Source organism: Athene noctua, chromosome 24, assembly GCF_965140245.1.
Source record: "Athene noctua chromosome 24, bAthNoc1.hap1.1, whole genome shotgun sequence".
Classification (NCBI taxonomy): domain Eukaryota; kingdom Metazoa; phylum Chordata; class Aves; order Strigiformes; family Strigidae; genus Athene; species Athene noctua.
Window position 1 is genome coordinate 8,698,543 of NC_134060.1, and position 26,030 is coordinate 8,724,572.

Here is a 26,030-nt window from a genome sequence, read left to right on the forward strand (position 1 = left end):
AACATCCCCTGCCTTCCCCACTGAGGGGACTGCGATGGGGCAGACAAGCTCTGAAAAACCGTGGCACATGTGCCAGGGACCCTCCTGAGTCCCTGGAGCCGGAGTGTCCCAAGGGGCTGTCTCTCCTGCGTGAGTGCAGGGATCCCTTGCATCCCTTCCCACAAGTGTCTCACCTGGCAGAAGGCTTCTTGCCTGTGTCTTGCTGCCTGGTGCTTGGCCCCTGCGCTGGCAGCACAGGCAGGGGAAGCTTCACCCGTCTCTGCAGCAGCTTGCCAGGACACGCCTCTGCAGGTGGGAGGAAGCTCTTTGGAGCAGCCCCACGGGGAGGGCATTTCAACTGGGCTGTGGTCAGCCCTGGACAGCACGGACCCGTTCCCGTACTTCTTCTGGGCCTGTGCTTTTCTCCCTCCTTCTTGTGCCGGCTGGCGAAATCCTTGGCCACTGCTCCGCCTGTAACAATGAACCGAAACCTGGAAAGCAAATGATGACAGAGGCATGAAGAAGGGTGACCGTTACCCCTGCAGCTTCCCAGCACTAACCCTGACTGCCGTGCCAGGCATGGCATCCCTTTCCCGTGGTGGCCACGCACAGGTTCAGTTGGCAACCTCCCCCCAGCACCAGAAAGTGGAGCTTTAACCCTGCGCAGTTGTTTCTGTCTGATGCGGACGGCGTCAGGCTGGGCATGAGAAACACTCGCCGTGCCCCATCACTCCAGGAGAACACAGGCCTCGCCCCAGCTGAGCTCCAGCTAACCAGAAACCGGTCACTGCAGGGCTGATCCCTGACTTGGTGCTGAGTGTCGAGCCCCGACAGCTCCGGAGCGGGAGCTGGGAAGCCGCCGGCTCAGTCTGCCGAGGGCTGCCGAGGAAACGCACTCACCTGGGGAACGCGTGGGCAGGAGCAGCCTCCATCCCCTGAGCAGTGGTTGCTCCCCTGGAGAGCGCCGCGCCCGGCATCCACAGCCTCTGCAAAGCCACACAGAGCTGTCAGAAGGTTTCCAAGGCAGTTTCCTCTCGGCTGCCAGAGAAAGCAGAGCTGTCTCCGGCTCCAAAAGAGAGCCACCTCTGCACAGCTCTCCCCCAAATCCCCCCCCCCCGCCCGCCCACCATGAACTTTAGCCCTTGCTGTGCTCTGGAGGAGCTGCACAGCCAACACCGACACTGCGCAAAAACCCTGCGGGGCTTTTTGTCGGGCAAGGACCCAGAAACTCGGGAGAAACTTTCTGTGCTCGCGGAGAGCTCAGTGGGGGTGAGCACGGGGACAGGCATTGGACTGGCCTGTCACGTCCAGGCTGGCCGGTGACAACTGGGTGGCTCGCCCTTCACCAGGCTTCCCGAAGACGCTGAAGCAGCCCTCAAAGCCTGAGCGACTTACAGTGTGAAGCAGTGCGATCTGGCTGGCCTCGCTCTCCAGCCCCGTGACGCAGTCGTAATAAAACCGCATGCACAGGACGTGGTCTCTGCAGGACAGCACGCCGATGTCCTTGAAGGCGAAGGCCAGGCGCTGCCTGTTCCTCAGCTGGAAAGAGTACAAGAAGATGGTCTCTTGCACACAGTCCTCCACCACGTGCTGCGGGAAGGAGGTGGCTTGCGCTAGCCACTTGTAGTTCAGCGTCTTGATCTCAATGTTGCCTGCGAGGAGGAGGAACATCGTCAGTGCCACAGCAGGCCAAATTTCCCTGTCAGGTTCCTGACAAAATGCCCGAGCAAAGGTGTTTGACCGCAACAGCTCGTGGGGAGTGCTTTGTTTTGGGGGAGCTCAAGCCGTCCCCTGACCCTTGGTGGCAATTCTCTGCTTCTCGCCTGCCTTTCCACAGAGCAGAGAGCACGCACCCCGCTCCCAGACATGGAGGGGGCAAGCGGAGGTTGGCCACTGCCTTCTCACCAGGGATAACCACTGTGGGGAATGCCAGCTCCTGCAGACATATCTCGTCGATGTCCAGCCGGAAGACTGGTCTTCGAACCACATACACCTCTTCTTCGCCGACGAATCGCTCTTGGACCACAGCGAAGGTCCCGAGTCCTGTGACCAGGACACCCTGCCCAGGAAAAAGACAAACAGGCTGATGAGCGCAGACTTCAGAGATGGGAAAAGTGAAAGCTTTGGGAGAAGCCCATGTTCTCCGTTTCTTGTCTTCCCCTCCTCAAGGTGTTTGCTAACATCCTTTGGCCAGAGAAGATCCCCGGCATTTCCAGCACAGGGAATACCCCTCGGACTGGTTCCCAGGGATTATCATTGGCACGGACCCAGCATAATCCCCTGTGTCTCTGCTTGGCCTCTTCACTCTGATCACAGGAAAGAGGGAAGCCCCATCGTGCGCCAAATGCTTTCTCAGACTAGATCTGGACTTGGTTTCTCTCCCGGTTGACCAAGAAGCAGCTGTGGGCACACGGGGTTGTCTTGCTGTGCTGCCATGATGCTCAGGCAGGGATTGCTCGCCGGGCCCGGGATCTGGAGAGAAAAGGGGAACCAAGACGCCAGCCCACCTTGTCCAGTTTCAGCTGTCCCAGGATGTATGCAGACACGGCATCCCAGATAGCCACGACCTCTGCAAAGCAAGGGAAGGAAAGAGATGTCAGGCTCCAGGCCAGCCATCTCACAGCCTCTTGGCAAGCTCCTTGCCCAGGGGGTGCCAGATGCAGGTGTCCAAAACCAGCCCAGACAAACGCTGCCGCGGCTGCGGAGCTGGGCTGTGCCCCAGTTGGTGACTGCCAGCCTTACGCTGCTCCTGGGGCAGGGCTGAAGCACAAATGGGCATGTGAGAAGGGCTCAGCACCAGGGCTGTGGCCATCTAACGCAGCTGGGATGCAGGACCCCTTTTCATCCCAGAGCCAGAACCCCAAGAGGTGCCAGCTACCAGGGGAAGCTGGCCCTGGACGGCCCCCTTCACAAGGGGAACATGCCACCCAGGGGTCCTGGTTGCCGCACGGTCCCCTGAGCCCGGTGGGACCCTCAGGCAGGGCTCTCGCGGCAGCCCCCAGCCCTCTCCAGCCACTCCCACAACCCAGCAGCCACAGCTTTTGACCGTGGACAGCCCCGGTGTCCTTTGGGAAGGAGCTCCTGAAAACCTTACCCTCGGTGGAGAGCTGCAGGAGCGTGGGGAACAAGCTGCACAGCTCAGAGCTGACAGCCACGGTGCAGCAGCCCTCCATTGCACTTGTCGCTCGTCTGCAGCTCTGGTAAAAAGATGCTCTTCAGAGAGTGTCTCCTCTCCTCTCTGATGTGCCCCTGCTCCTCTGCCTCTCAGCGAGGGCCCACCAGCACAGCCCTGCTGTCTCCTGACCCTTCTGCTGGCTCTAGATTAGCTTCAAAGGGCAGCCCTTGAGCAGTGTCCAGCAACGCCCAGGCCTTGCTGGGAAGTGCTGTGGCCCTGAGGAGACCTCTCCTTTTATGTGGGGCATCCCTTGTGACATCAGTATGCATCACTGGAAGGTGCATTATGACATCACAGAGAGTTGGCTGGCACGGGGCTTCCCCTGCCCACCATCTGGTCTGGCTCAGGCGCTCCCTGCACAAGCCCCACACCCGCATCCCCCCCTCACTGGGGTTTTGCAGCCGGAGCCGCGGCTCCTCACGGGCCAAGCGCAGGGCGGAGCTCGGGGCTGCGGCGTCCTGAGGAGAGACTCTCCCGTTAGCGGTGGGCGTCCTCCTGCCTGCACATCTGGAGCGGTACCGGGACAATCAGCAGGCAGAGAGCGAGCAGGGAGTTACGGTGTGCCTGCTGGGACCTGGCTTCAGATCCCAACCCACAGCGACTGAGCCACACAGAGTGGAGCAGCTTCCCCGGGAGCAGGCTCCCCGCACCCCTCAGCCTGCCCGGCAGCTGCTGTCAGGACACTCTTCTCCTTCAGGCGCGGGCCCGTCCTCCAAAAGAGGCAAACAGACCTCAAGAGAAGTTGCTTTTCCCTTCACTGAACTAAGGAACAGGCATCTCCCTTTACTGGTTTATTTTTCTTTTGTGAGGAAGGTAATTACCGACCTGCAGCAGGTTTGTGCCTTAGACCCTGAACTGCAGGTGGCCTGTGCGGCCAGCCCGGAGCTGAGCAGTTCCTGATTTAGGACAGACAGGATTCAGGCTTTCGCCTTTTTCTTGCCCATTCCTCCTTTGTATCTTGATGATTACTCTTTTGGAGCCTCTGTGTTCGCTGTGACGTCTGGGCGCTTGCTGCAGCCTGAGAGTCTTCTGAGCAAAAGGAGACCCGTGTCCTGAGAGGCCACAGCCCAGCCACTGATCGCCTTCGTCTCTACCACACAACTTTGACAATAATGGTTTAGAAGGCGGCGACTCACAACACTTGTAACACAGAATTAAAAGATCTTTTTTTGAGGCCTCTTTGATTTAACAGGAACTTGTAGATTTGGCTTCAAAAATACAAATCGCTTTTAAGCCAAAACACTCTTTGTAACTGCTACTTGGGTTATTCTCATTTGCAAGAAATACTTGGTGATATTTGTTTAAATTCAAATTTTAAATCTAAAATAGATAAGAATCCAAACAAAAAACAAAATAAAATAGAGCTGTGTTCGTAACTTTTACCTAATGTTTTAAGCCTCTTGTACTCAAAATGGTTATATTCTGATTTTATTCCAGTGTTATCTCTCAGAAGTTACAGAACACTTTTTTCACTTCAGAGCAATTTAGGTAGCTTATGTCCTAAAAAGACTTCATGCCTGCTGACCAACAAAATTCATGGTGCACAACGAGGTGCAGAATCTCCCCGGCAATGCCAGGCGCCTCGGGCAGCGGTGCTCAGAAACAGGAGAGAGGGCCTGAGCTTGTCACAGATGAACAGGAAAGGCATCTAATTAGACCTCCCTGGAGATCCAGGCGTGATCTTCAAACAGAAGCATCTGCAACTGAACGTCTAAGAATCTCCCTTCTGTTAAAAAAAAATAGAGAGAAAAAAAGATGCAAATAAAGGAGACAGAGACTGTACTTGGCTTCAGTGAGGGCCAAGAGCAGAGCTGTCAGAGACCTGGTGAGGAACACAGGAGCCTGTGGTGGGATTCATCTGCCTCAACGTGGATGTTTCTAATGGAGGCACCCCACCTCCCAGCCAATCCTGGTCCCATTTTAGGCAACGGGGGGTTAGTCCGTATAACCAATGAGTTCAAGGAACTGTTTATCTTACCCTCAAGTCAATGCTTATGCGTTTGGTCAGAGAGACCATGCACTGGATTCACCGAGTTTATTTATTATATCTCCTTTAAAACAAAAGAGGCCCCCAGGACACTTGTGCAGGCAGAGAAGATTCTAGCTACACCACAGACACACTGCTGAGGTCGGATAAATTACAGCCCATCGCTGCACTACCCAGTCTGGCTCAGGTGGTGAATTGACACCTCCCTCACCCCCAGAAGAGCTCCTGTAACCCCCAGAGAAGGGGAATGGCAGATTCACCTGTTCAAGCTCTTCCCCTGCCTGTGAGCAATGGGACTAGTCACTGGAGCAGAGGAAGAGAGCCCGTCTCCCCCGCAGCCCCCAGCTCCTGAAGATCGTCCAAGGAGACCTGGGGGCCCAAATTTTACCTCTTCTGAATCACAAGTGTGGAGGGGTTTCTGCCAGGCCCAGCAGCTCCAACTGCACCTCCTAGCTGCGCTGGGTCCGTTGACAGAACTGGGAGGGACCCTTCAAAAACTGCCCCAGGGACCCAGAGATTCCCCAGCGGGTGGGGGCGGGGCTGTGCAAATGAGGGACCCCAACAGCCGCTGCCACCCCGCTGCCACCCCCCAGCCCTCACAGCGCTGGTCGCCTGCCAGCCTTCACAGCACCGACTGCTGCAACACACCAGCCCCTCGCGGGGTGACACCCTCCCGGCTCCCCTCGAGGACACGAGCCCTGGGGACAGCACGGGCTGGAATCCAGACACAGCGTCCTGTCTCCTGGAGGAGAGATGTGCACAGTCATCTCCTGCTGAGAGAGGAAAAAAAGGCCTTAGAAACCCCCCACCTGACACAACAACAGCATTAACTCACTGCCTTCTCACCAGGGATAACCACTGTGGGGAATGCCAGCTCCTGCAGACATATCTCATCGATGTCCAGCCGGAAGACTGGTCTTCGAACCACATACACCTCTTCTTCGCCGACGAATCGCTCTTGGACCACAGCGAAGTGTGACCAGGACACCCTGCCCAGGAAAAAGACAAACAGGCTGATGAGCGCAGACTTCAGAGATGGGAAAAGTGAAAGCTTTGGGAGAAGCCCATGTTCTCCATTTCTTGTCTTCCCCTCCTCAAGGTGTTTGCTAACATCCTTTGGCCAAAGAAGATCCCCGGCATTTCCAGCACAGGGAATACTCCTCGGACTGGTTCCCAGGGATTATCCTTGGCACGGACCCAGCATAATCCCCTGTGTCTCTGCTTGGCCTCTTCACTCTGATCACAGGAAAGAGGGAAGCCCCATCGTGCGCCAAATGCTTTCTCAGACTAGATCTGGACTTGGTTTCTCTCCCGGTTGACCAAGAAGCAGCTGTGGGCACACGGGGTTGTCTTGCTGTGCTGCCATGATGCTCAGGCAGGGATTGCTCGCCGGGCCCGGGATCTGGAGAGAAAAGGGGAACCAAGACGCCAGCCCACCTTGTCCAGTTTCAGCTGTCCCAGGATGTATGCAGACACGGCATCCCAGATAGCCACGACCTCTGCAAAGCAAGGGAAGGAAAGAGATGTCAGGCTCCAGGCCAGCCATCTCACAGCCTCTTGGCAAGCTCCTTGCCCAGGGGGTGCCAGATGCAGGTGTCCAAAACCAGCCCAGACAAACGCTGCCGCGGCTGCGGAGCTGGGCTGTGCCCCAGTTGGTGACTGCCAGCCTTACGCTGCTCCTGGGGCAGGGCTGAAGCACAAATGGGCATGTGAGAAGGGCTCAGCACCAGGGCTGTGGCCATCTAACGCAGCTGGGATGCAGGACCCCTTTTCATCCCAGAGCCAGAACCCCAAGAGGTGCCAGCTACCAGGGGAAGCTGGCCCTGGACGGCCCCCTTCACAAGGGGAACATGCCACCCAGGGGTCCTGGTTGCCGCACGGTCCCCTGAGCCCGGTGGGACCCTCAGGCAGGGCTCTCGCGGCAGCCCCCAGCCCTCTCCAGCCACTCCCACAACCCAGCAGCCACAGCTTTTGACCGTGGACAGCCCCGGTGTCCTTTGGGAAGGAGCTCCTGAAAACCTTACCCTCGGTGGAGAGCTGCAGGAGCGTGGGGAACAAGCTGCACAGCTCAGAGCTGACAGCCACGGTGCAGCAGCCCTCCATTGCACTTGTCGCTCGTCTGCAGCTCTGGTAAAAAGATGCTCTTCAGAGAGTGTCTCCTCTCCTCCCACAAGACCCCCCCTGAGGACCCCAGTAACCCTCCCTAACCCCTCCAGGACCCCCACCCACCCACGACTCCATTACACCCCCCCTAGGACAATAATACCCCCCCCCCACCCCTCACCCCCGGACCCCAGTAACCCCCACAACTCGCACAGAACCCCAGTAACACCCCCCCCAATAATCCCCCCGGGTCCCCAGTCCCCCCTCACAGCACAGGCAGGGGTGTGGGCAGGTGCTGGGGGGGGACAATGTGCTGGAGCCCCCCCCGGGCGCCCCCTGGCCCCCACAGGGCCTACTTCCTGCGACACTCTGCCAGGGCTCTATGGTCTCCAGTGGAGCGGCCTAGGCAGGAGGCCTCCAGCTCTCGATGGTCTCCCCTGAGGGATGTTGCCATGCAGAGATTTGGTTCACCCAGCAAGTGGGAATTCCTCCTTTGAAAACAGTCGCTTTGTTCTGGAGGGCTGACTGACTTTTTCTCCCGCAAAGTGGCAGCAGAACCAGCCCCAGCCCCAGCAGCCCCAGCTCTAGTGGTGGTGGCTGCGGCCTAGCAGTGGGTGGGCGCAGGGGGCTGGGGCCCATTTCCCTGGAGGGGGGGCGGGATCACTGCGGAAGGGGAAAGCTTCCGTCTAAAGAGCCAAACTTTTTCACGGGGCTGAATTTTTCTCAAAACCAAGGTTTGTTGTCGCAGTTCAGGCTGTTCAGAGGTTCGGATGTGTGACTGTGCTTGTCCTTTTACCCTGAACTCGGTGGGGCTTTGCAGTCTGTGAGGGTCTGTTGTGTCTGCGGGTTGATCTGTCAGGTTACCCCAGGGAAAGTGAGTTTTAGCCCTTTATTTTTACTTCAAGTGTGAAAGAAGTGACGCATTTAATATTTCTGCCCCCTGTGGTGATTTGGGTTGGGGGGGTTCAATCTGATGAAACACCTCGGAGCGGTGCTTCAGAGGGTGCCGGTCACCAGAGCCGAGAGGTGCTGATCAGAAACCGGCATGAAGCCCGAGGGCGAGAGCTGGCCCAGGCGGGCTCTTGCCTTCTGGCTGGGGGACAGTGTTTCCCAGCTGGGAGGTGCTGGGAGAGATGGGGGGTGGGGGGGTGGTGAGCAGGTGGTTGTCCTGGGGCCCAGCCCCTCTGCGGAGCCCTGCTGCTCCTCTGGCTTTCTGGACAAAGGTCAGTTTCTGTGCAGAGCTTCTAATTTCAACCTTTCCCAAAGACAAATTAGTTTTTCTGGGTTTTGGTTGGTTTGGGTTTTGTTGGTGGGGCTTTTTTTTGTTGTTTGTTTTTTTTTTTTCTTTTCATGTAGCCATGCAGACTGACTTCCTCCGTTCCCTTTCCCTGGTTTTCTCCCTGTGAAATCTCTTTTCTGTAACTGCCTGGTCTTCATGGCAACACATTTAAAAACTGCTCTCGCAGGTTCCCCCCTTTCAGAAGGTGCCTGTGGCTGCAGGGATGCCGTGTGAAGCAGGCGGGACAGGGCTGGTGTCTGCTCTGCTGGCTGTTAAAGAGTGGGCAGCGCCGTGCTGCGTGCTCATCTCCAAAGCTTCTCTCTTCTCCCTGGGCAATGGATTTTAGTGTTCTGCCCTTCCAAGTACAGTAACATCTGTACAGATGCAAAATGTCTAGTTCATGGATTGGGGTCCTGAAGCCCTGATTCTCCTTTGGAAGCTCTATTGCCCCACGTTTTCTCTCTGCCCTCTCCTTTGTCAAACTGTCTCACAGCTGGCCTTCTTCCCCAGGCTTTGCCTCGTCCCCTGGTCAGACTGGAGCTGTTCAGTTCCTGCAGGCCAAGCGGCTGTTGGGGGATCTGAGCTGCTCAGAGACAGCAGGGCCTGATCTCTGAGGGAAGCAGATTTTGTGGTCTAACTCTGACCTCGCTGAAGCTGCTTTTGTTACCCTTCCAGAAAACCAGCGGAGGGCTGAATCAGAGCTGGCGGTTTGCTGAAGGTACCAAAGAGTAGGGGGTTTAGAAGCCAATGCCTAATGCCACGGACAACCTCCGTGCTGTTTGTCTGGTAACGTGTGTTGTTGACCCTGGTACCGCCATCACCTGCCTCCCCACCCCAAGGAGCACAGAGCTGCCAGTCTGGACGGTGGTGAAGCTTTGTTGAACCCATGTGCTGGATGCAACCAGCTTTTTCAGAGCAAGGTGCAAAGGCTTGTCGTGGGAGGATGTTGAATAAGCAAGCCCATACTCTGTCTTCAGCTGCTAGTTAAAGAGCTAGCAGTTCCGTAAAACAGTGGCACTTAACTATTCTTTTACCAGCTCTGTGTTATTCTCAGTTTTGAGAGCCCTGGTAGTTCTTCCACCTTAATGCTCAGCTTCTCTGACATGTTGTAACCAGGGAATTCTTGGTGCTGGTGGATTGTATGAGACCAGGAAGAAGAGGTAGGTATCTTATTTCATGTTCAGGGCCAAAGATAAAGGCTGCTAAAAAGGGCTGCTTTTATTCCCTTGGGGTTGTTGTCCCGTTGCACATCTTCTGGCACTTGTATGCACAAGACAGATGACCTCGGTGCCTTTCTGCTGTCTGCTGCCTTTTGTCGGTGCTGTGAAGCAGCTGGCGTTTTGGTCTCAGACAATAGTTCAGCAGATGGCTGCTTACAAACAAAAAACGCCCAAACCAGGAGACTTTCTCTTCTTTTCCAGGAGCCAAGGACTTTGAAGGCCCGTGCTGAGGTTAATCTCCAGAACAAAGGGTGTAGGGTCACAACACACAGGATCACTTGGGACCTGTGCTGTAGCTGTGTTTAGAGGACAATTGTCTGGTAACTTATAGGTAAGGAAAGGTTTATTGTGGTCCAGAGATGTGGGGAATCTCCATCCTGGGATATATTTAACACTGCTGGCCACGTCTGGCACAACCTGTTTTATCTTTGGAATTGTCGGTTTTGTGCAGAGGGTTTAGACCAGAGACATCCAAAGTCTTTTTTTTCCCAAATTTTTCCATGTTTCTGTGCCTGATCCTGCTGGACCCATGCTGTCTGCTTTATGAGAAGTGAAAGGAAGAGATAAAAGTATTGTAAAACATGCAAAATGTGGCAATATTGCCGTCTGCTGCATGCTCTGCCAGGGAGCAGATGCTAGCTGCCTTTTCTGTTCTAGATTAATTTATTTTACTGCTGCTGCTGTGAAGTTGCCAGATAATCCTGTACACAGACCTGGGCCAAGCGGGAATGTCAAGGGAGGAATTTGGGAAGGCAGGGAGCCCATGCTGGCAGCAGCCCCCGCCCTGCCGGGTACCAAGCAGGGCTCTGGGAGTGATGTGCTGGGGAGGAGCTCCTTGTACTGCTTCTTTCCTCAAGAGCAGCTGTTTCACCCTTACCTGGATTGTGACCATAATGAGAGAGGGGTTCTTTTTGGGCGTACATCCCCAGGAGGGGTTGCACTTGATATCTGACCTTTGTTTTCATTTCATACCAGGTGTTGCTAGGCCTTGAAATTTTTCTGTGGTCTCAAAGCAACAGTTAAGTCAAGGAGGACAAGTGTAGGGTTAGTTCCCAGGGAGATGGGATGTGTGCAAGGGTTTTGCTTTTGTGTTGTAGCTTTTGTGGGAGACAGACAAGCTTTGTGGAACAAGAACAGCAGGACTAATGATGGGCATTTCTAGAGGGTTGTGTGCCTTCAGAGCTCTCGGCAAGTGTCAGCCAGTTTGTCTGCTGCTCTGCAAATGCTGCTTGCTGGGAAGGAGAAATCCTGCTCTCCCAAGTGAATGCTTCTCCCCAGAATCACTTTGCCAGAGAGACTAAAAAATAGGGCTGCCCTTATGTGCAGGGACTGTGGATTGCACAGAGATACAGCCCAGCAAGCTTGAAAGCGTAGAGAGGCTGGTCTGACCTCCTCAGGGCCCTCTCTCGAGTTCAGGGCAGGCAGGGACCACGATCTGTCTTGTCTGCTGTGCTCCAGTCAGACATCCGTTAATTCTGAGTTCTCTGCTGACACCTGCTGGCCCTTAGCAGAAGGTAATTGTGGGCCTTCTACTAAACTTTCCTGCCTAAAGGCTTTCACAGCCTGAGAAGTGGTTCTTATTGATAATGATGTCAGGGTGTGGCACGGGACCCCTCAATTCACCCCCCAGCGGGTCCCCACTCGGAGCATGCCATCACCTCCACGTTCTGCATCACTTTGCCGCGGGGCCGGAGGAAACACCCAGCCAGGCCCCAGCAGAGCCGCCCTGGGGGTCATGAGCATCAGCTCTGCTGGGGACACACATGTCCCCTCCAGGGACACCCTGCAGAGATCTGGGGGGCCTCGGCACCCATCGGAGCCGTTCTGGGCTCACCCAGCCCTTTGTGGGGGTCCCAAATCCAGGACTCACTCTTAGGAGCCCCCACAATGGCAACAAATATCACGGCAACTGCGAGGAGGTGGGGGAGCGAGAGCCACCAGTCAAAGAGCAGTGGGCAGAGGACATTCCCACACGTCACCGTGGATCCTGCGGGAGGGGAGGCACCGGGTGGGACCATTGTCACCTGCAACGGCCCGAATCTGCACTGTCACCGCACAGGGTTGTCCCCAAGGCCACCCACCTCTGGAGCCCTGGATGACATTGAGGTTGGAGTAAAGCTCCGTGACTGTTAAGAAACAGATGAAAATCTCTCTTTTTTAATGATTAATTACAAATAAATGACTTCACAGAAATAAGAAATCAATGGTCATTGTGATTCTGAATTAAGAGATTAAAAATTAGTAAACTATTGTAAGGATGCAGGTGTTCAAATAGTCTGAAGATGTAAAACCACGCTGTGCTGCTCATTCGTCCTGTGGTTGGCCAAAACCCCAGCCTAGTTAACCAGTGGATAAAGACAGATGGATTGAAACCTTTAGTTTAGGTATGTTTATTTAAAATTTTTATTATATTTATATTTGTTAATATATATAATTAAATATATAATTAAGTACATGGTAATATATTTATATATTGTATTATATATGAATATATAAATATAATTTATATTTAATATTTTAACTGATATTAGACATAAGAAATGGGTGATAATCAAAGGGTCTAGTTTTAATATTCTTAAAGGTTATAAGATGAACTTCTCAGAAATTAGAAATGTTAAATGGAACATCGAAAGAAGTTGCAAAAGACAGATGCAGGAAGAGGTGGGTGATTTGATGGCCCTGAAATGGCCCCACAGGCCCTGGGATCAGAGACAAGAAAGGACTCGCTGGCTGACGGAGATTTATGGGCATTTTTGATCACTGAAAGAATAGAGAATTGAAACATCAAGGGAAACGGAGGTGGACTTTGATGGTTTAGAATCCTGTGGCTCTTCCATTTCTTGAAGGCAAACTGAAGAGATTTTTCAATTATTTTTTTTTTGGGGGGGGTGGAGGGAAGCAAAAGAAACCCCATTACAGCCATCCAGAGGCACCCATGGGTCCCCCTACCCCTGTCACAGCCACCCACCTTAGAGCTGTTGGAGAGCTTGTTGGCCTCCACGGCGTTTTTAGCTACAGAAATTCCACCCCCCCCGTGTGATGCTCAGGAGGGGGAACTCCCCTGGTACCCAGGATGGGGGGGACCCTCCCAGTGTCGGGTATAATTGTTGGGAAGGGGGAGACTGTCCCAGGTGCCCCCACTCCACTCACGGGTGCATCCTCTGTGCAGTGGCTGTGGCGCTGGAGGGGAAAGGGGCGGGCCAGGCTCCCCCTCGCTGGCCATGGCGGTGCCTGTCCATCTGTCCGTCTGTCAGTCAGTGGGTCCGTCCCAGCTAAACCCGGTTCTTCCAAGTCCCCCCTGGGTACGGCAACGGACTGAGCGGTGCTGAGGCCCCAGAAAAACCCAAACCAGCGTTTGCCCAAACAGCTCCTTTAATAAGGAAAAACCTGGCGGCTGCCGGGGGACGAGAGGCGCCAGGAACAGCCCGTTCACACCAAAAACCAGCAGCTCCCCTGCCCTGCAGAGAGAAAATACAGCACAAAAATAGATTTTCTCACACCAAAACATGGGGGGTTCCCTGCCCCTGCTGCAGGTCTCACAACTTTTATGGACAAAGGGGTTTTGGCCCTTTATGACTCACAGAGATCTTCAGCATCGGGGGCTTACGGATTTTTATTCCTCTTTGAAAAAAACCTACTAAAACTCTACGTTTCCAGCCCCCCCATTTGCCAGAATTTCCAAGAGATTCTCCTCCCCCATCTATAAAAAGGTTTTTTGGCAAATACTGAACAATTCTTCTCTGAAACAAACACAAGTGGGTTTTTTCGCCCCAAAAGCGTGTGAGTTTCTAGAGCCTGAGGGGCTGCAGCCGCGGGTCAGTCCATCTGGCTCCCAAAACCTGTGGTTCTGAGCCCAAAACAAGCAGTGACCCCCTCCCTGGGCAGGCAGCAGAAGGGCAGAGCTGGGGATGGGCTGGAGGCACCTGCCAGGGAAGAGCTTGCATGGCTGCCAGTGGGGGCTTGGGGGAATAGCAATAAACAATAACAAAAATAATAATAATTAAAAAAAAGCGCCAAAAATAAAAACCCCCAAATCAAGAAAAACCCAAACCCCAAAAATCCAAAACCCACCAAAACCCCAAAACTACCAAAAACCGAAAACCAGCAAAAAAATCCCAAACAGCAAAAGACTCCAAACCCCAAAACACACCGAAAAAGAAAACACAAAAAACTCGAAACCACCAAAAACCCAAAATCACCAAAACCATGAAAAATACAATAAACCCCAAACTCTAAAACCAAAACCCCAAAACCACAACCCCCCCTAAAACAACAAATACCAAAGACTATCAAAACCACAAAAAGCCAAACACCAAAACAGCAAAACCGCTAACCCCCCTGCAAAAAACAACCCAAACCTCCAAAAAATACAAAAATCCCTGACACCAAAAAAACCCCCAAATCCACCAAAACCCCCAAAGAACACCAAAACCACCAAACCCCCCAAAATACAAAAAAAATCCCAAAACCACCAAAAAACAAAACCCACCAAAACCCAAACCCCAAACCCACCAAAAATCTAAAAATACCCCATAACCCAAACCCCACAAATTCTCTAAGCCAGCAAAACCCAAAAATAAATCCACCACAAGAACAAAAATAAAACCAAGAAACAAGTCCAAAACATAACACACAGACACACACACTCACACAGACACTAATTTAAAAACCCCACAAAAAGAAAAAAACGACCAAAAAATAAAAATACAGAAATTCAAAATCTTCTTTCCCAAACCAGCAAGTCCAGCCCGTTTTTCCTTCCCCCCTGCAGCACAAACCCCAGCACATCTTGTGGGCTCAGGAGACCTGATTATACCAACAATCCTGTATAAAAAAAACCCCCCTGGTTTTATCCTTCCCACCCAGAAAATGCCCCAAACCCAAACCCCCCAAAATGGGTTTTGCCTTAATACTGGGCTTTTTTCAGCAAGAGAAATACCAGAAAAAGATCAAAGGTGGGGTTTGGCCGCATCATCATCTCAAAATACTTGACGTGCTGGAGGTTTTTGGAGAGCAGAGCTCCAGCAACGACCAGGGATCGATCAATCGATTGAAAACTGCTAAAGCCTGAACCACAGGCCTCAAACCAGAGCTGACTCTGAGTGAACCTCCCGACCAGCATCCTATCAGCATCAAATGAGACCATATTTCCTCTGAAAACTAGATAAAGAATATCTATTTGTGGACCCTAAGCCGGTTGTTTCCTAGCAGACAGCAACTCCCTAGACACACCCCGGATCCTGGACAGATCTGGGATGCACCTGAGTGAAGCCGATCTACCAGATGTTTCCATGCCCTTTATTTTTTTATATGACTTGTTTGTGAAACTGTATAAAAGCAGGACCCTCTCCCAGCATAGACAGAGACCTCCCCTACGAGGGGACTGGTTGCGTAGGATTTCCCCATTGCCGGGAGGGATTCTCCGACCCTGTGCTGGGACAGGGCTCCCCAGCCGAAGCACAGATCCGGGTGACAGTAAAGTAGGAGGGCAGCTGGTGATGTGTCTTTTCTAATCACTAGAGCTAACTTTAGGTCAGAATGGTCAGGGGCATCACCTTGCTTATTCTCTCTGCTGCTTTCAACTAAAGTGAAACAAAGCTGATCTTTTTAACTGGTGTCTGTGTCCTTTCTGCTGACCCCGTCAACTGGCAGAACAGAGGAGCGACACGTGGGGGTGACCCACACTGGAGCCTCTCAAGAAGAATCATCCTGTGGGGAGGACTCAGGGCACAGAGAGGTTGGGGGGGACTGTCCCCGTGAGAGGGATGTCCCAGGGAGCAGGGGGGGAATGCAGAGTGCTTCCCCCCACCTCGCAGGAAGAAGCGGCGGGACTGACTTCACCCCCCATCCCCTGCCCCTGCGCTGCTGGGGGACAAGGTGGAGAGAGCGGAAACAAAACTGAGCCCGGGGAGAAGGGAGGGGTGGGGGGAGGTGGGTTTTAATGCTTCTCTCTGTCCCACTCTGTCTGGTTTTGTTAGTGCTTGAATTAAAGGGATGTTCTTGTTTTCCTTCCCCAAAAGAGTCTGAGTTTTTGCCTGGTTTAATGGGTGAGAAAACCCCTCCCTGTCCTCATCTCCATTCTTGAGCCTTTTTGTTGAAATTTTTCTCCTTCCCAGCACTGGGGGGGAAGGAGCAAGTGAAGGGCTGCATGGGGCTTTGTTACCCTCTGGGCCTAAAACCAGGACAGAAACTTCCCCCCAGGATTCTTAGGGAGAGGCACTGGGTGACAACACACATCAAGGATTATGTGACATGGTATTTTAAAATAAATTGTTAGAAAATAAACAAGGGGAAGCTACTACGTAGGTACGTATGGATCTTAAACAGATACTAAAACTATTCTTTAGGAGCAGAATAAGTACAACATCATGGTCAAAGGCCAAGCTGAGGTTTACTGCCTGCACTGAGCCAGACTACATGTCAGCAGTCAATAAATGTGGCTAGAACTGAAAAAAACCCCACCCCAAATCCAACCCAAATCCAGTTTCTTGACAGCCAGAGGACACTGCTCCCACCACCGTACCTGGGGCAGGCTGTAGATGTAGCGCCGGTAGATCAGCTCGTAGTGGGGCGGGTTGATGCTGCTCTGGTAGATGCAAAACGTGTTTTTGTCCGAAGTGTCTGTGAATGCAAAGTTTCAACGGCGTCGGGGATTTCAAGGGTGCTGATGAGAGCCCAGAGGCCAAGGGCAGCTCAGTGTGAGCGCCGGTACCTGGTTTATCCGGTGTCTGAACAAAGCGTTGGGAACTGAATGTTTTGCCCTCGGGACATTCAGGATGAGGCGACAGCCTGGAGTCCAGGTAAGTGCAGAAGAGGTGCAGGATGATCTGGAAACAGAAAAACAAATCTCGCTTCAGCGTCCTTAAAAATACAGCAGCTTTCCTGCCATAATCTTGGCTATTAGTTACAGTTTTGGCGATTGCAATGCTGACTCTGCTCTGGTGTGTTCAGGAGCCTGAGGCAGTTTAACACTTAAAGCAGAGATTCCATCGGGCCCGGCACGCCACGGCTGTGAAGGCAGGTCTGTTTTGTCCAGCAGTGAAACAGCCTCAGTCACAACGCGATAAACTGATGCTGCACGTCAGCAGCTCGGTTCCCTCACGAGCAACTTTATCCTGGCACCCTGCAGAATTTGGCAAAGTCACGGATTTAGCTGATTTAGGCCATGAACTCTAAGCAAACTGTTTTAGCAACAGGTTCTGCGCTACGTGCGAGGATTCGGCTCAGAAGGGCAGCTGGAATCCAAGGACAGCAAATCTCTTCTTTTCCCTCACAAAAGGCCAAACAAAAATCACTGGAAAAACCTGAGCTGGCCACAAGTCTTACTAAGAATGTCAAAATTTTGAAATAAACTGGTAAAACGAGCAGAAAACCACGCTGCAGCCTGCTATTAGTGGCTTAACCCTTCCCAGGGAGGTGTCAACATTTTATGTGGGCAACATCACCCAGTTATCTGTAATCTGGTACTTGCTGTGCTCGTTCTATGTAGCGGGCTCTGTTTCACAGAAAAAACAAGAGAGTTTCTCTGGGCTAAATGGCCAAAGTCTCCCGAAATCTGGGAGATGTGCCTTGGAAAGCAGAGCTTTGTATTACCTGCAGTGTGATCAACAAAAAGCCAAAATTGTACTGTTTCTTATTTTTACAGTAATTGTCTCGAGTCACTGAATGTCAGAACTTCACGGCAGGTGTTTCTTTTAATCTGTTAGATCAGAACTTTCCCAGAATTCCTAGAAGTTTCACTCCAGGGTGCCCTCCTCTGTCTCATGATCTTTAAACACTTTGAGCTCCTCACCCCGCTGTGGGTCAAGACACCGAGAGCTGCTCTGTGGCCAGTCACTGTCACATATTTCATCATCTTCACAAATAGAAAATCAAACCCTATTTCAAGACTGATTTTGTACAACTTCAGCTTCCAGCAACTGACTCTCATGATATCTTTGTCAGCAAAGCTGTGAAGCTCTAACATTCATATCTCCTGGGTTTTATCCTCCCAAGTAACTGAAAATCTATTTATTGTGGGGAAAAAATAAATAAATTGCCCAAATTCAACTGTCAGATACAGAGTTCAACTGAAGCCTCACACTGTAAAGCCTCATTTTCGGCTCCCTGAATTGTTCTGGGCTCTTCAATTCTTTTCATCCCCTCAGTTGAATTTTCAAGCCATGTTTACACTGAGGCGCTGTTCCTCCTGACCTCTCAGATTAACGGGCAAAGCATTGCTATGAGTCTTCTCCCCCGTGAGAGACACAACAGATTTCAGGTTTCTCACAAAATATTACTGAATTAAACCACAGCCATGCCACTCCATCTGCATTTTTCCCCTCTGTCCATTAAAGCAAAGGAAAATGAGAAGGCGGCGAAAGCTTTCCCTTGCATTAGGAATTGTCAGGTTAAGGCAGACATTTGCCTTTCTAAAAGAAACAGAGCAAGGGCAGCGCCCCAGCGAGACCCGGGCCTGTCAGGCTGCTCCCTGCAGTGACCTGACTGACACTGCAGAGGAGTCGGAGAGCCCGGCCTAAGGCTAAGCCCTGCACTTGCACTGCCGTGATCTACGCAACGTCCAACCCCGCTGGCGCTGCTCCCCACGGAACCCCGCTGACCCAATGGGATTCTCTCTGCAAATGACGCCAACAGGATTTTACCCTGCTCCTCAAAAGACTGACTGGCTGCTCCCTCCAAAGAACCTGCGCTGAAAGGCAACCTGCTTTATGCTGTTGTATCAAGATGGCTTCCAACACTTACACAGGAGTTGGTGGGCAAGAGGGTGTTCCACTGGCAGCTGTTGAATTCCCCTCCTCTGCTCCATCGGAAGGAACTCAGGCATCCTCCCCGAGAAAGCTCTGCAAGCAACAAGATTCATGCAGTTACTGGGGCTTGAAAGGACACAAAAGCAGAATTTTGTGCTAGTTTCAGGGGCTTCATACCCATTTCCAGTGGACAAAACAGGGTATGTTCCGCTAATGAAATGTTTGTAAAGATAAGAATACAGGGAATACAGGGAGGTAAATTTACAGGATAATTTTTGGTTTTAGTTAGCGAAGAGATTAACTGGATCACTTTGCACCCTGAGCATGCAGAGGGGAAATGAGAAATAAAGCTTTTAAAAAACATTCCCAAAGTTTCATCCCAATCCCACATCGTTCCATTGCTACAAAAAATTGCAAAGAGCCATCTCCGCTGCTTCAAAGCAGCTCTCATCCCCCTGTGGCTCTTGCAACGCCTCCACTGAAGGAACATCCGAAGCCACCAACACTTGACCAGTCACAGGAGAGTTTTAAAGTCGGTCCGGTGACAGCACGTACCTTTGATCCTCTCGACCAAATACTGCTGGTTTGGGGTCCGATCCAGATAGGGCACCAGAGCGCCGAGGGCTGGAATGAGCGGAGCTCTCAGGAGCGCTGCCTGCTTCAGACTGCCGATGGTGGCTTCTGCAAGAGAGGAAGCGCCAGCGCAGGTCAGCCCCGAGCACCACAGGGCACCCAGGCGCCGCCCGTGCCAGGTGGGGCTACAGAGAGCTCCCCTGCTTGGTGCCTCGCTTCAAGCCCAGGAAACAGGGACTGTCTGACACTGCCCCACAGAGCCCTTCCAATTCCAGAGGAGGAGGAGATGTCGCCTTGCCACGACAGAACAGAGAAGCTACAAGGAACCAACGTGGCCTTTGAAGAGCAGAGGGAGAGTAACAGAGTAGGGCCAAGAGCGGCACTGGCCAGTTTTTCTAGAGGCACGGCAGGAGCTGCGGCTCTTGAGGGGACCCAGGAAAGAGCCCCCAAAGGTGGGGGTAATTGAAAGGTAGCCTGTGAAATGGAGTTGTGGCTGAAGTGCTGGATTCACCAGGATTTGAAATTCATCTGGATTTGAAGCAAGAAGAGCAGCAGTAGTTTGAGAATTGTCTAGGGGCAGAAAAACCACAAGTGGAGTTGACGAGAATTGTCCAAATGAGTTGTTGAGGGCAGCATTTGGCAAGAGGCATAGTAGCGGAGAGAGGGAGAGTTTGTAGGGAGAGAGTGAGAATTTCCAGTCCAGTAAATGTCAGGGGGGAAGCAAGGGGGGAAGGAAACAAAGGGGGGTGGAGGGGGAGCAAAGGGTTGGGGGGGGGGGGGGGCAAAGGGTGCAGGAAGCAAGGTGGGGAAGAAGGGGGCTCCAAAGCCTCATCCTACCTCCAGTCTGCAACTCTGGACACCCCGTTCTTGGCAGCTGAGTGCTTACAGACTCGATTTGTTGGACAAGTGGCACTAGAATAGTCTCATTAATCCACTAGTAAAGAAAAAGGTGAAAATTCAAGAGGTCAGAAGCAAGAAAAATGTTTAAAAAACCCCAACCTTTATCTTGCATCCTACTAATCGTTACCATTACAATCACAAAGGAATTTAACAACAGAAATACTGAAGCCAGCCAAGGAGTAAAGGAATTCAATTAGAATATCAAGTTAGGCAGAGTTTCAGTGACTCTCTAATACTTTCTAAAGACCAGAAAATCCAGTACAGAAATGGACTACAAGGTCTAAAAGACCAGAAAATTCAAATAAAGGAGTTGGGAAAACACATCTCCAGAAAGTATCAGATAAAGCTTTTCTTTCTGAAGCTTTTCTGAACCGTGAGGAAAGGGGTATTATGAACACAGCCCTCCACCATAAAGGGAATTTATACTTTGATGAAGCCACTCCCTCTCACATTTGCCTGAGAAAATCAAGAAGCTGATAAACACTCTGTGTGGGATTTGGGAACTGAAGCGTGCTGGCCCTGGGTTTAGGAACAGATGCTCAGCAATCTGGCATGGATCTCATACTCATCTTTGCTTTTCACCACTCATTAAAAACCAAAAAACCAAAAACCCCCACAAAATACACAAGCAGAACTATAGACCTGATAGATGCTATGAGTGAAGGCGCAATCCAAAGCTCGACTGACTAATTATTTTGCCACCGTGTGCAATTCAGTCTGCCCTGCTCCAGCAAGGGCTGTTGCTAACTGAGATCGAGGTTTGTCCTTTTGCTTTTATTACGCTGCTCGGGACAGTCAGAAAGAAACCCCAGCCTCTGGGTTGGAATTCACATGCTTTGAGCCTGGGAGAGGGAGTTAGAAATACTGCAGAAACACCATTTAGCAGTCTGGGTTCCAGCAAGGAAAACCAAACCTTGTCACAGAGACGGGACGTCTCGGCCCCAGACGGGACTTACGTTTCTGAACTTCATGGTCCAGGAATCCACGTGACCAAGGAGGTGGCGCTGCATCATCACCTGTGCCCAAACCTATGGAAAGGGTCATTAAGTACGTGTAAGAACTTCAGAGAATACCAGGAGCTTTTGGAGTCTGTGACAATTTCTGACACTAACTACATCATTCCCACTGCATTTTTCCCCAAATTCTTATACACCTGCTGGGTGGATCACGGGACTCCTACAGCAGCTTCACGGAGGACGCGTTCACTCTCCAGTCACGCTACAACCACCCGCCATGAGCCCAAAGTCAGTCTGAAGCTCTCTGCTCTATGAGGATAAAATTGCTCTGAACTGCAGCCTTGATGGAAGAGGTACCTGAATGGGCAGTTTCATTACGGTAACGTAGGAAATAATCGATCCCATTTCCCTGAGGCCACGGGAATGGTATTCCTTGGCATCAGACTTCTTTCAGATGCCAGCGTAAAGGCTTTATGCTTTATATCCTTCAGCTGTTCCACGGGGTTCAACACAAATCCCTTCCAACTCCAGTTCTAGATCAGAAATGTATTGTGTCCAGTGTGAGCCTTGCTCTCCAAGGGAGAAATATTTTTCCCACTACAAGTCAGAGTTTGCAATGGCCATTTACAGGGACCAGGAGCCTCGCAAGCTGGGTGAAGACACCTCAGTGCTAGAGGATTTCTCTCCCCCATATTTTTGATCAAATCCAAACGTCTGCCCAAAGCCGTGTACTTTACAGACCTGTTTCTCTGCCTTGACCACTTTGGCTGTGGAATTCACCTCTTCTGCAGCCCGTATCGAGCGCAGGTCAGGTACGTCCTTGTGTGGTGATGGGGCCCGGGGCCTGCAGGCCAGCTGGTACTGGAACTGTCTCAGCACCTGCGCGCAGTCGGCGATGGAACGGCTGCAGTTCCCCAAAGCTGGGCTGCTGGAAGGAGAGATGGAATCCAAACACCCTGAAATGATTCCTTCATTAAACAGTCACGTACAGTCATTGCCAAGAAGTTCTCAATGCAACAGCACAGGCACAGCAGGTCAGGATACGAGGGCTTTGGCAAGAGACATGGACACAAACTGCCATGAATACGGACACTGAGGTCAGTCTGCAGAAACACCAACTGCACCCCGACTGTCCCTATCCAGGACAAAAACTGCCTGCAGGTAACTCACTCCCCGTATCTGAAACGCCTTCTCCACAAGATAACCCTCTCATCATGTGGCAACAGAGCCCGGCAGCTTATCATGGGCCACTACGACCAACAAGTGCCACAGAGACAACCTCTCAGCACACGTTCCCAGTCCATCCCCAGCAAAACTTTGGAGGAAAAACGTTCTGAAGGTCCTAAGCCACGGAGACAGGTAGAAACAACGATGTCCCACCTCACGTCTGAATCACTCAGTAGAAGACTCAACTAGTCAGCAGCCCCCTTTACCAAGGTCACAGACGATCACCATAAACGAGTCAGGTCTATTTACTAGTGTGCCTGCACTGGAATCCTTTGCGACTTTTCTCATCCGTAAAAGCCAATCACCAACAAACCCACCCCCTTCTCCTGACCAAGACATTCCCATCAAATGTTTGTTTTTTACCGAGTTGACTTCTCTGCCAGTTCTGTTCCTCTCTCCGAAGGAAGGCGTGCAGTGCCCTGAGGTCTGTCACATACTCCTCTGCGCCCGTAGAATTACACAGAGCGGGGGAAGAGCCGCAACGAGACCTTAACCCGCCGCTTTCCACTGGCCCAGCACTAGTGGGGTATGGTGACCCGCTGGGAGAGGAGCTGGAAACCTTGGGCAAAGAGAAACAAACAGTTGTGTCATAGAAGGAAGACAGAATTCCACCTTGATTTCTAAACGACATGAACATAAAAGTTTGGGGTCTGAGTTGGGTTTTTTTGGTCTCCTTTGCACTTAGATTTTGATTGCTTGGGTTTGCCTTGTTCTGAAACAAACCAGATGCACTAAACCCAAGGAAGTGGCACTAGGGAAGAAGGACAAATCCCAGTACGACAAATTTAGATCCGCTTTGCAAAAGGAGCAAACACACACATAGACAACTCTCTGCTGGCTACTGGTCCCCTTCAGCGGAACAGGGCACCAAGCAAAGACCCAGACTGCATCCTTGGGAGCTGTCCTGGTCCTTACCTGACTGGAGCTGCTGCTCAGGGAATAGGTTCCAGCAGGGCTGTAAGAAGCGCTGCCGCTCGACAGAGCCTGTCCTTGGGGGCTGCACCCCGGGACACAACCGGTACCAAACTGTGGGCAGGCGCGAGGGCGGCGGGACGGGCTGTAACTCAGCACACTCTGGCCCCGGGGCGGAGGAGAAGGTGCCGCCAGCTCACGTGGTGGAGCTGTTTGTACCGCTGCTAGAAGGAAAAAAAGAATTGGCATTGCAGATGCAGCAGCCCCAAACTCTCCTCCCCGCTGTAGACACACATACAAAGCTAGCTTAAGGTGATTTAAAAAAGATGCTAGAAGGGATGCTAGAAAAATCTGGCCCCCACAGAACTCGGCAGTCAAGCCACTGACAGACAAAAGAGAAGACTGAGACACAGGACCACAACTCAGCATAAATCCTGCAGCTTCAGATTTCATTTCAGTGTTACCAGGCACCTTGCGTAACCCAGGGGTTTCTCTATTCCATCGCCTATTTCATCAGCTCCTCTACTGACCACTCTGTGCATCTTGAGGCGTTGAATGTCTCAACTGACCTAAACACAGGAGATACGAGAGATGCTCGAACCTTGGTGTTACAGCGTTACAACCATCTGCTTCTCATCTTCTAGGGTAGACGAGCAGAGTGCAATACTACCGTGCCAGCATTTCACTTTTGGTATATTTGCCTTGTCAGGTTCTTTTTAGACCTTTGCTTTGATCTCCAAAAGCTTTCTGAGTGACCACTCTCTAGGCTCATTTTCACACTTCACACAAAGGTCTGTCTGTCACTCCTTTTAGTTCTCCTTACCCAGCGTGACAGTAGTAGGAAATCAAAAGGAAATATGAACCTGCACTCTCTGCCTGGCTCCTAGTTCCATGGACAAGTCATAAATTCCTTGCCCAATCTCACAGTGTTCAAGCCCCTCCCTGTCCTTCAGCAGCGGCTCTCATCCTGCCTTTTCCACTGTCTGTGTTTGTTTCCCCTCCAGTTCTCCCCACAAACACTCATCAAATCATCACTTGACGTGGTGAATTTGAATATGCTGCAGGTAATTCAGTTTACTGCTCCTGTCAGAGGAGGCAATTCAGAACTCGCTTTGCTAGAGAATCCTGCCGTTGAGAAACAAAAAATAAGATAAAAAAAGATTGCCAGAGATATTTATTGCACCCACCTGCATTCTGCAACCCCAGCAGGCTCTGCTGGCGAGGAGGACTCACGACCAGGCTGGTCGGTGCCACTGCGTATTTGAAGCACACCCAGAAATCAAAGGCGGCGTTCAGGCTGAACAGAGATGCAAGTGCGAGTTCTAGAAGAAACAGAGAAGTTTTTACCGTAGCTTGAGCACAGGGAATAACCAAAGTGTCTTGTTTGCAAAAACGGGCATATGCCCATTAAAAACACGTCTAATTATTAGTACTGTCAGGAAGTACCAATTTGGGCAATAGCCAAGATTTCTTCCCTTTTTTATGCACGAACCATTGGAGATAATTTTCCTTTCTGTATTGAGATTAATTGATACTGCTAAAATTGAACTTTTAAAGATGGACAGCCATTTTCCAAATCTACTACAATCAAGTTTCCCAGTATTTCTCAAAAAACATCCTCTGCCAAATCATCTGTCACTCATCTCATGATTTTTCTCCTCCTCTTGCTTCATCCTCTAATCATATTTGATACAGCTGGCTTAGAGTCTGCTCCTCCAAAACAAACTTGAATTCTCGTGAAATGCCATCCACACCCACGGTACAATAGAGAAGAAAAATCTGCCGTGTTTCCCAAAGCCTTCCTCTACACAGTCAGCAGATTTAATGCACCAAGTTCTTCCTGTCTAAGAAAGCTGTTAACACCTGTCACTAACACGGATGAATTTCCAAGTTTCAAGGGAGACAGCAGACAGCAAACCAAAGCTTTGATTTAAGTTTAAAACAAAAAATTCCCCCCCCCCCCCCCCCCAAAAAAAAAAGCTACTTTAAAGACTACCTTTCCAGCAAGTGAAAAAAAGAAAAGAACCCTGAAAAACAATTCAAATGCTGCAGCAACTCACCAATATACCAGAGTGGCCAGCATGTCATGTTGTAATATGAGCTTATGAGTTTTCCAGCCCTGGAAAGAAAAAAAAAGCAGAAGTTAGCATTTTGCAACTATGTAAATGGACTTTACCTTTAGCCAGAGTCCTGTTTAGCATCTTAAAAACAGAAAAATGAGATTCTTTTTACCAGTAAAAATAGGTAATATTTCTTCGATGAACTCTCCTGTCAGCACTGCCACCTCATTACTGAGGAGCAGCATCCACCTTCTCCGGTGAGGTGCAGATAAGAGGACAGATTCCAACCTCAGTTTTGAACCGTAACATCGTTCAGCAGCAAGAGGCAAAGCTCCTGCCTTCTCCAAGCAAAGGGAGCCAGAGGCAGGAAAGGCCTTGCACAGCTCTGCAGTTTTTCTACTAAAAATTCCCACTCGTTTCAGTTGGGAACAGAGGATTTTCAGACTGTACAGCCACGTCCTGCGGGTGCGGTACATCTCAAAGTTAATAACAGATGTGAAGGAAATAACCCTTTTTTGGTGCCTTTTTCTTCTAGTCCTGTCACCAAAATACGCTGCTGTTCCTGCCTGCCACTCACTTGAAAACTTGTCTCATAATTCGTCACTAGAGGGGAACACAAATAATTTGCTTTCTGGGACAAATACTTCTCGTACACATCACTACCTCCTTACCGGTACAACGATTCAACGCTGAAATAGTAAACATCAGGGCTACTGGGAGAATGTTACAAGAACACGTTGCCTGGTAGTTTTCTTGACAGGTTTTTCACACAGTTTCAGCCCCAAGACTTCCCTTCCCGTCCGACAAAGGGGGCGACTCCAAGCAGAGACCCTCTCCCCATCCTCACGCTCCCCACCTCTCTCCCCGAACCACGTCCTCCTGCAGAAGTTGCCCTCCCAGGGCACTGAACTC

The 26,030-nt window shown here is 51.2% G+C and overlaps 1 protein-coding gene across 1 annotated transcript; it reads right to left on the bottom strand.

The window, feature by feature from the left end:
- Positions 1-1,239: 1,239 nt before the first annotated feature.
- Positions 1,240-25,427, bottom strand: LOC141969773 (transmembrane protein 209-like). The gene is made up of 18 exons (XM_074925852.1): positions 25,351-25,427; positions 25,119-25,177; positions 24,246-24,380; positions 23,062-23,282; positions 22,510-22,705; positions 21,700-21,875; positions 20,920-20,991; positions 19,901-19,997; positions 19,046-19,171; positions 18,486-18,583; positions 16,456-16,570; positions 16,267-16,364; positions 11,614-11,767; positions 6,579-6,640; positions 5,988-6,168; positions 2,487-2,548; positions 1,885-2,038; positions 1,240-1,631 (listed from the first exon to the last, which is right to left on the bottom strand). Exons 1-18 carry the CDS (start codon positions 25,425-25,427, stop codon positions 1,240-1,242), a joined length of 2,475 nt encoding a protein of 824 aa, XP_074781953.1.
- Positions 25,428-26,030: the final 603 nt, after the last annotated feature.